General features: G+C 28.7%; 1 protein-coding gene across 3 annotated transcripts; it reads right to left on the reverse strand.

Annotated features, from left to right (window-relative positions):
* Nucleotides 1–1,435: 1,435 nt before the first annotated feature.
* Nucleotides 1,436–10,637, reverse strand: LOC129959508 (uncharacterized). 3 transcript variants are annotated; one of them, XM_056072373.1, is made up of 2 exons: nucleotides 10,345–10,637; nucleotides 1,436–1,810 (listed from the first exon to the last, which is right to left on the reverse strand). In XM_056072373.1, the coding sequence occupies exons 1-2, from the start codon at nucleotides 10,413–10,415 to the stop codon at nucleotides 1,510–1,512; spliced, it is 372 nt and encodes a 123-aa protein (XP_055928348.1). In that variant the 5' UTR covers nucleotides 10,416–10,637; the 3' UTR covers nucleotides 1,436–1,509. The 3 variants fall into 3 exon arrangements, with proteins under 3 accessions (XP_055928348.1, XP_055928349.1, XP_055928346.1); XM_056072374.1 differs by lacking the exon at nucleotides 10,345–10,637 and adding an exon at nucleotides 9,197–9,257; XM_056072371.1 differs by lacking the exon at nucleotides 10,345–10,637 and adding an exon at nucleotides 6,241–6,336.
* Between the last annotated feature and the right edge of the window lie 437 nt (nucleotides 10,638–11,074).

Here is an 11,074-nt window from a genome sequence, read left to right on the forward strand (position 1 = left end):
CAGTATTGTATATAACACACACACACGCGCGCAGTTTTCAACAATACTTTCCATTATTGCAGTCAAATTTAAACCATATTTTTTCATCAAATATTTTAAATTCTGTTTATCATCTTTATAGTTTATATGAGGAATAAGAAAGGGAAATTACATTTACGCGCATAGATTACCTGATCAGGTGGACTTTTAAATAGCACTATGATGTATTGAGGTTTGGTTCCATTAGTAATGTTCATATACATAATGAACTGAATGAATATGAAGTAGCCCTTGAAATTATATGATGCTTAATATTATTTCACTAGTGAATCATGAATATCAAGTTGTACACAAGAAATTCAATTGAAATTGAACCCAATATTACCGGTGAGCCAGCTGGTAGCCAAAAGCGGTTAGTTTCCAATTTTAGTGTAGAAATTTTTTAAGGACTGGAAAACAACTCCTATTATTAGTTTGGAATGGAAAGTTGGTTTTGGAAAATTGTAAATTGTTGGTGAGGAACAAAATTTTTAAAAATAAATTTTGAAGTAAGAATTCATTACTGTATCTAAAAGTATTCTTTAGAGTGGCATTCATAAATATTTGACAAATGAAAGGTATGCATAAATAATATTAGATATAAGAATTAGAAATTTTGAAACCTGATGCAATATACTATGGTTTCGCATATTAGGTTTCTAAACATTAAGGTTGTGCAATTTATTAATCACCTTTAGATATTTTTAAAAAATAATTTTAGAAGTTTCAGCGTTTACCATGTTGTGATTAAACAGATAAATTTTGTAACTGGAAGCATTTGTGTGATGTTATAGCTATTTTTACTTTACAGTGCATTTAATTTGCTTTAATTTACCTTTAAAAATTAAGTTTGAGCTATTTATAGCTAATTAAATAGTTTTTAATTGTTTTCTTTGAAGTTAGAATAGTTTTTCATTTAGAATTTTTTTGAATGTATAATAAAAAAAAATTAATTTTACAATTATTTTTTAATTATTTGGTCAATATTTTTTGGGTCGATTTACATAAATGCTGATGAAAAAAATAAGCAATGTAAAGCTGTACCTAGAAATGAATAAGCATTACAGTGCAAAGAGCCTTAATTGGCAGTTAATAATTAATCATAATTATTATAAACGTAATTTAATCAAATAGTTGTGACTTGTCAGATATAAAACAAATTGTTCTTAGGCACATGAAATATTAAAATCAAATTGATTTATCCAATTTGAGCCAATGAAAGGATTTTTTTTAAACCAACAAGTGTTAAAAAAAAAAAAACCCTAAAAAGAAAATTTGAACCCAAAAAGTACTTTATCCTTCCATCATACTGCAGAAATGGTGACCAAAAACATCTCCTCAAGTCTAATTTATCTAAATTTACTTATGTTATGTTATGTTAAAAATGATGAACAAAAAAATTTCTGAATTGCTGCTTTATTATATTACAATAATTTTTTTAAAATAATCATAGCCGTTTAAAGACAGGAGAGCGTATCACTTTTTCTCATCTTACACCAGATCTCTAACGAGCTGCTCAGTAGTGACCAGCTCAGTTTCATCCAAGGTATACGATTCTTCTTGTGGTTCTTCCATGTTTTCCATGCTTTCATAAGTGCAATCTCCGTTAGCTGTGTCCAGACTGTACGGCTCTTGATCTTCTTCGGTATCATTCAAATATTCGTGGATGTCGATATTAAGCATAGAATCGGTGAATGTACGGCAAGGGGGGAGCTCCAGGGAGGACGTCCGGCGAAAACTGCTCCTTCTGATTTGCTTGGCGCAGAAAGGTCTCATGCACTTCATATAAAGTCTATAGAGAGAAAATTGATTAAAATTAGTTTGATGGCTTGTTTGTTATGTCAAGCATATTTTAATGACAATTATAAAGGATGCTTAAAATCTAAATAATATTGCGCAGATCATTTCAAGAAAACAGCGATTCTAAAAACATCAGTTCTCGGCGGTATGTATTAATATGAAAAAATAAATCGCGCAAATAACAAAAAACCAAAAACAATATATATATATATATATATATATATATATATATATATATATATATATATATATATATATATATATATATTCCACAGTTTTTATAATTTCGTCTATGATCTATGTAGACTCTGTTCTAATTCACTTATTTCGTCGACATTTGTGATATACATTATACAGACCATGGAAGAAGAGATGTATGGTAAATAGATATTTTAATGGTCTAGTTTGGTTCGTTGTGTTGCAAAATAGAAACACGAAATGAATATTAGATGAGAATAATTCTTAAAATTAAATTTTTTCGATTATTATTTCTCTCTTGAGCTACACTTGAATATCTCAGATATAATTCGTTACAAATTATTCATGTTGAAATTCATGCTTAAAAAAGAAACTCATCTGATAATAAATTCTAGTGGGAAAATTTGAATTTGCCTTATAATATTGATTATTTTAAATTTCTTAAATAGTTCATTTCAATTCTATCGATTATTTAATATTTAATTCAAATTATCCTGCAGTCAATAATTAATTGATTCAATAATTTAAGAATGAATTTAAACTAAATGATAATTAGGAGCTATACAGATCGGATTTAAGTAAATGATAAAAGTGAAAAAGGCATAATTTAGAAATAATGTAACATTAATTTAAACAAATAGTTCTATATTGAACTAATAATCAATAAACGTGAGTAAGGTCCAACAATTCTATGTTCAAAAATCTCTGTTCCAAGCGAAAAATTAATAGAAAACTATCTTTGAAGCAGAAAACATGTTTGAAGACATAGACGAGTCATTGTATTTTTTAATTCCGTATTATTCTCTCTTTAATATCCATCCCGGGAAGCAATTTATCTACAAACAGACGCAGCGCGGCACAAAAGCAGAAGTAAGAAAAGAAGGTAAAAAGGACGAAACAAATGATCCTCTCATCCCGGGGATTAATTTATAAAATTTTTCACAGGAGACTATCCTGTCGACTAAATAATATGTAATGCTTTTCGAATCCTGTCGACAAAAGAATATGTAACAATATTTTTTTGAAGCAGAAAGCAGGTTTGAAGACATAGACGAGTCGTTGTATTTTTAATTCCGTTTTATTCTCTCTTTAATATCCATCTCAGGAAAGCAATTTATCTACAAGCAGACGCAGCGCATCACAAAAGCTGTAGTAAGAAAAGAAGGCAAAAAAGGACGAAACAAATGATCACTTGTCTTTCATAACATCGGAAATCCGGCCACGCTCCGATGGAATACATATGATGACCTTTGACAAGGGCAACGCAAGTATTACTTTCATTTGATACGTAGTACTGATGGCTCATTAGTTTTACAGAGAAAATAATTAAACCGAAAGTGGAATTGGATCAAGAAATAAGAGAATATTTTTAGAATGAAGTTACTATGGGATAAATTAAGATAAAATCTTGGAAATTAATTAAATTGAAATTAGAATTAAAATATCATTACATATATATATATATATATATATATATATATATATATATATATATATATATATATATATATATATATATATATATATATATATATATATATATATATATATATATATATATATATATCAAAGCATTTCTCAAATTTTTAACGCTAATCACTGGCTCTGGCTCTGCTACGTCATATGCAAACAGCCATACCAAATTGGTTGACTATTTATAAATTTACATTCACATTCTAATCAATCATATAAAATTTTTAAATTTTTAAAAATTTCCTTCCACTTATATACTAGATCTCTACGAATAAATGTACATAATCTAAATATTCACTATTCTTCTAAAATAGTAAATATTATAGTTTGCATAAGTAACATTCTTATTCTAAGAATATTTGCTTCAGTTCTTATTTTTTATTATTCAATTTCTTATTTTAATTATTTTTTTTTTATCAAAAAATGTAGATGTCAAAACAAAGCTTTAAAAATTTAGGATTTTTTTAGAAATATCTTAGGTATGGAATTTAAACTACATTTATAACATATTTTAACTTTCAATGATTATGCAAGAATTTCTTTCTTATAATTAATTGCAATGCATTTTATTTTCTCTATAATATTGGTGAGTTCTCGATCAAAAATACCATCTCCTACTTTTTTTCTGCAGTAGTAAAACCATGTTTAGAATCTTTTCCTTTATATCACTTTCTACCCTTTGTTCTTTAATATATTTTGATTCATGGTTATAAATATTCTGGAATTTTAAAATTAATATTTCTCAAATTTGTTTTTAGAAAATTTCATCTCTATGAAATTAATTTTCAGTCAAATTAATATTAACAATACAGATCTCTAAAATATTCTGTTATTATTGGGGACCAGTAATTATAAAAAGTTAGAGTTTTAGCACAAGAGGAAGTAAGTGAAAAATTTATAATTAGTTCAGAGTTGTTCAGTTGTTAAACTTTTTTTTTTTTTAATTAAAGGCAATTCGAGATATTGTTCTCCAACCTGCAAATTTGTAAAATACTATTTAATAGACCTTTTCAGTGAATATATTTGTAATTTGTAATTGCTTAAGAATAACAAAAAGATGGTTTGAATTTGCGGATAAACTTGCTATTCTATTCGCCAAAACATTTATTTGCCAAAATTCAAAGATGATCTGAATTCAGCTTCAACCTCACGCTGCGATGAACATAAGAGGGATTTTAATATTAAAGAGTACTGCCATCATACCAGTACATATAAGTGTACTGCCATCAAATACATCTACTGAGTGAAAGTTGCACTGAGGTTGCTGGGCTGTGCAATATGACGCAATGTTTGCAACTTTTCCCGTGAGAGAATCCGTCTCTTTCGACTTTTTGTTTTCAGACAGTGGTTTCAGTTTTTTGGAAATGCGTAGTTAAATGAATTACCAAACACTGTGAAATGAAAACTAATATGATTCATTCTGCTCTTATTTTAAAAGTCTTTGAAACATTAAAAACATATTTTGAAAGTTAGAGGGAGGTTGTAGTTATGATGAATAATCTGTGAATTTGTCAGCCATACTTCATAACACTCAGAATTTTTTTTTTTTTGGGGGGGGGGGAGGGAAATCCAACAATTTTCTTGACAAACCAAAAAGAAAATTTTTAATTCTACATTGCCTGACTTTTTTTATTGAGTATTTCTTTTAACGAATGTGACAAAAATTTATGCTAAGAAATCTAAAGAATTAAGGGAAGAAGTTTTTAAACCCACTTCTTGGAGCTGAAAGTTGCATTTAAATTTATTAGTAAAAACTTTATTTAATGAACAGTTTCCCTCTTCAGTTAAAAATGTTGGAATTAATATTAGATGAAAAAAAATGAGAAAAATTCTAATGTTCTGTAACTATCTGTGAAGAGTAGACTAAAATTAATACTTATTCAATAAGCTTGAATTAAATTTTTAAGTTAAGATAGATTTTAATACAATTTTTATTTATTAACATGAAATGAACCGAAAGAAGGAAGCTCATTGAGAGTCTGCGTGATCTCTCTTAGGATCGATAGATGTGAAGAAAAGATGTATTAAAAAGAATTATTTTAATAATTATTAATGCAAATTGAAAAATAAATATTATTTTTCAGTAGCTGTATTAGACTATATTTACAACAAAAAATATTATATTTCAGCAGTATGTCTCGGTTAACACTTCTAACATTTAGAGTCGGGACCAAACGCTACATAAGGTGTCGTTACAAATAGTGTTGAAATCAAAATGGCGACCAACCACCAATGAGTATGACGTGACCGCTAAGGAGTATGTCGCGGCCGCCAATGAGTATGACGTGGCCACCAATGAGTATGACGTGGCGCTGCGCACTGAAGCGCGAATGAAATGGAACTTCCTTAAGGACATTTCAATATAAGATTTTGTAGAATAAGCATCACATAAAATGAGCGAATCGCAGCATCTTATTTTCTCAAATTAATATCATTTTTTCGTTTATTTTAGGCTCTTCTTCGTTACGAAATTTAAGCACGGTTTAAAGTTTTTGCGGCAATCTGAAATAAAACGATTTTTATGCAAATTCCCCTGAAATTTTGTACAGTTCCAATTTGTTTTAAGTAGTATAAAACCTAAGATCTGATATTAAAATACTTTTTAGATTTCTTAAATAGTCCACTGTAAGATGCTCTCGAAATATATGCCTGAATCAAACGATCAAAACCCAGATATTTAAGTATTCAAAGGTAAACTGAATAGTAAACTGTTTCTAAAGAGTAAAAACAGTATTAAGAAAATAAACTTACACATAACATATTAATGATCCAAGAAGAATACCAAGAATGGTCATTGAAATCATTTGTATTACTTCTTCAATCTGCATGTCGACGCTGTAATCTTTGTTTTCGTTCTAGACCAGTGACTTGCAAAGCAGTAATGACGGCCAAAACCGGATTGCTAGCAATAGGTTTTCTTGGAATAACGGTGTATGATGGACGCACGCATGCGCTAAGGTAGTTGTACAACCGGATCTCTTATGTAATAAGAGGTCAGTAAACTACATCTATAGGATTTAATTTTTTCCTCCGTGATATTGAAATATTCAGATATTTATTAAGAAATGTTTTGTTTAATTAAAAAACAAAAACAAAACAACAAAAAAAAAAAAAAAAAAACAGAATTTTGCTTAACTATTTTGAGTAAGATCGTTACTGTCTAGTTCAACCAGGATCTTTTTTGTCCTCTCTATTTCGCTATAGCTGTTTTATTATGATATTTACATCTAAATTTTAAATCTGAATTATTTTATTAGCCCATCAGTCGTTATTAGATATTTATTTAATACGAATAAAATTTTAAATACTACTTAATATTATAATATATATACTACAAAACAGCAATTTTAATATGTGCACAAGCCGAAGTCTACAGGTTAAAATTGAATCCCTTTATTAATATTAAGCCATTTTAGAAACATTTAGAAACTAATTTGAAATTAAATTATTTAAAATGAATAAAATTTTAAAATTCAAATTTATTGTAAAACTGAGAAATATCCCGTTCCTTTGGAACTGCTATATTTATTTTGTTTCAATCATAATTTAACTAAAAAAAGATATTATTAACCTTTTCAAAAAAATTCGACAATGATTTTATTTTTGTGCGAATGATAATTTAAGATTAAACCAAGACTATTTAAATTCTTTTTAAATGGAAAAAAAATTACTCTGTCATGCTTGTATGAAGAAACTTTCTGTGAATCTGGTATATACATAAATAAAATTTTAAAAAATGGCATATGTAAATGAATGGCTAATGAATAAAAACCAAATTAAACCCAATCGAATTAACACTTATTATGTAGATTTAAGTAGGTTATTTATTTCGAAAACTTTAATGAAATATTTTTATTTTAATAAACCATGAATTTCTCTTTTCTATTTTTCGAAAATGGAAAACCTGTCCTATTATGAATGTCTTAACAATTCCAAAATTATTTCACACGATCCCAAAAAGAATCCCACTATCGGAATCCATAATTAAAGAAGGCTTAATTTGAAACATTGTCAAAATTAAAATGATGTCTCAAAGATCACTGTAAAAGATATGTCATCTCGCACGCATGCGCAATTATATTTGCAAGATGCAAATTTTAAAGTTAAACTTGTGTAATATGAAACTAATGAAATACAGGAAATGCTATTTCACTTTTTTTCCCGAGAAAAAGTCTTTTTCCCCAATTTTTCAAGGTTTGCTGTTTTATGTAAATATTTAAAAAAAAATTTCATGAAGATTTTGAGTAAAATTGGGTTTTCCTCTATTAAAGGAACTTTATGCACTTTATGCATTATCCATTACTTCACAGTTTTATTAAGCTATTATAAGAGAAAAAAACCGAGAATTAACCCTGAACTATATTTTTTTCAGTTTATTAAGATACACATAACTTGCTTCTTAGTACTACCATATGAAATATAAATATTAAGAAACAAGCCTATTCAAACTGTATACACTCGGCAAAGAATGCAAATAGTTGAAAAAAAGTATCTTTAACAAATCATATGGATATTAAAAAATTCTTTTTATTATTATTAAATCTACCACGGCATTTAAATTCTGTGCTTAGTTCCGTAGTGAAAACTCCCCTAGAAAGTGACGAACCCCTGTCTTCACCAAGATTGGTCACTCCTCTCAGCAAGAGAGGCGAATAAATTACGTCAGTCTTGTGACGTTTTATCTCACCTGAAATACGAAGGAGAAAAAGCAAACATCTGACATATTCAACATTCATAATTAGTGTATGTAACACTCACACACACACACACACACACACACACACACACACACACACACACACACACACACACACACACACACACACACACACACACACACACACACACACACACACACACACACACACACACACACACACAAACTGCAAAAGAATTTTCTTTTTAAATCCAAGAATATGTACAACAAGTAAATAAATGAAAATGAAAAACAAATTAAATTAAATATATAGTTGTTATTTGTATTTAGGTAAGTAATTTATTTGAAAAACTTTATGAAATATGTTAATTAATTCTTTATAACCCTTTCCAACAGTGATACAATTTCTTATATTTGTCTTCCTAAATTTCATAATATGTAAAATGAGTTCTTCAGAAACGTTTCTTTAACTCGAAAATTTCCTTTATGTGACCATAATTGGTGTAATTTCATTTATGTGACGAATAAATGCTTCAAAATGCGTGGTTGAAATCAGTGTCAAAATTAAAATGGCGACCAACCGCCAATGAGTATGACGTGGCACTGTACACTGAAGCACGAATGAAATGGAACTTCCTTAAGAGCATTTCAATATAAAATTTTGTAGAATAAACTTTTTAAAAATTGAGCGAATCGCCGCATTCTAATAATTTGAAATTAACATAATTTTTTTTTTCATTTTTTTAAGCTCTTCTTCGTTACACGAACTTTAAACACGGTTTAAAGTTTTCGTGGCAAGGAGAAAAAGGTTTTTATGCAATTTCCTCTGAATTTTTCTATTTTTCAGTTACATTTTGCTATAAGAAGTATAAAAACTGAGATCTATCTGATATTAAAATATTTTTAGATTGCTTAAATAATCCAATGTAAGAGCTCACGATATATATTCCTGAATCAAACGACGAGAAACTAGATATTTAAGTGTTTAAAAGTAAGCTGAACTATAAACTCCTTCTAAAGAGTAAAAACTGTATTAAAAAATAAACTTACACATAACATAACACTGCTACAAGAAGAAGGCCCATAAGAAATAGGCCAATCAGTGAAAGCAATTGTATCATTTCCTCAATTTCCATGTTGACTCTATAATATTTCTTTTCGTACTAGGCAGGTGACTTGCAAAGGAGTAATGACTATCAAACCGGGATGCTAGCAATAGGTCCGGTTGGAATAACGTAGTATGATGCATGTACGCATGCGCTTAGGTAGCTGTGCAACCGGATCTCTTATATAATAAGAGCTCAGTAAACTACAGCTACAGGATTTCCCTTTTTTCCCGGAATATAGAAATATTCGGACATTTACTGTGGATTATTTTATTTAATTATAAAAAAAAACACCTATAATCTCCTTAAGTGTTTTGAGTAAGACAGCCACTGTCCAGTTTAGACAGAATCCTTTTCCCCTCTATTTCGTTATAGCTATTTTATCACAATATTTATTTCTAAATTTTTTAATACTAAATTACTGTTATTATCCCCTGTTATTCGTTATTAGATATTTATTTAATACGAATAAAATTTTAAATAATTTTTAATGCGAAAATAAGTTTAATACCTATGTAACTGCAGTATTTATTTAAGGATAAATTTTACATTTTCTTTTGCATTTTTGGACAAATGTAACTCCTTTATATGCAATCATTTCTATTTTTTTTAGTCTACAAAAATTCTCTATAATATGCATTAGTAATTTGGAAGAATTTAAATCAGCATGTTGTGAAATTAGATTAGATAGGTCACTAAGTCAAAAGCGTACCTATTGAACACACACACACACACACACACACACACACACACACACACACACACACACACACACACACACACACACACACACACACACACACACACACACACACACACACACACACAGCAACATTAAAATGGAATTAATATAAGTAAAAAATGTAGGAGAATTATGATTTTTTTCCCAAGTAGACTGAAAGATATCAAAACTTATGTTCTTGAAAGAATTTTCTAGCTGTACTGTGCTGTAAGGTTCGAACTTCATTCATTCTTAAAATAAGGTAATAAAAATAAAATATTGCGGGTATACATAATTTAATACAGTTAAGAAAAATAACATATAAAATATAACGTTCCTGTGTAAAATTAAATGCAAAATTAAAAACTTACATTATATAGAGTAGACCAAAAAGAACAAAAACTGGAATCACTACACCGAATAAAATTTCCATTCCCTCCATTTTTGCAATTGAAAGTGACCAAAAGCTCCACTGATCTGCTTGTGCTTGAAGAAAAGTCAAATCGGTTATATGTGAATATGTAGTACAGTGTATCGCACACTTACGCTAAACAATTACTCCTCGTAGAACGCATATCAAACATATGTACTACTGTCTTCAGATATTGAAACTTTTCAGCTCTTATCAAGAAAATGAAGTTAAAAAAATGAGTAGAAAATTGACTCTGACAAGACAGAGTCAGAGCAATTCTGCTGATGAAACCAGTTTCTTTCCAACATTTTGTCTTCTGCTTTCTGAACAAATGTTGACCAGTTTGACTTGTTTCCGAAACTCTTGATTGCAGGTTTAATTTCAAGTTTTCGAAGATGTGCTGCATGAATTTCTGAAAAGAGCAGAATTTTTTTATTACTTTTTTATTTATATATAATGTATTGAAATTAAAAAGTTTCTATTTTTCTGCACCAGGCATTTCTAATGACCTTATACAAATTGAGAAGTATTTCATGCCAAGTAATGGCTTCACTTTTCGGGGTACTTTAGGAAACAAATGGGGGAGGGGGGGAAGACAATAGCCTGAATTTTGCCAAAAATGCTTGAAAAACTGATTTTTGAAACCGATGTCAAAAAATATATGTTTAGTTGTTACATTATTTTAAAGA

Source organism: Argiope bruennichi, chromosome X1 (assembly GCF_947563725.1).
Source record: "Argiope bruennichi chromosome X1, qqArgBrue1.1, whole genome shotgun sequence".
Taxonomy (NCBI): domain Eukaryota; kingdom Metazoa; phylum Arthropoda; class Arachnida; order Araneae; family Araneidae; genus Argiope; species Argiope bruennichi.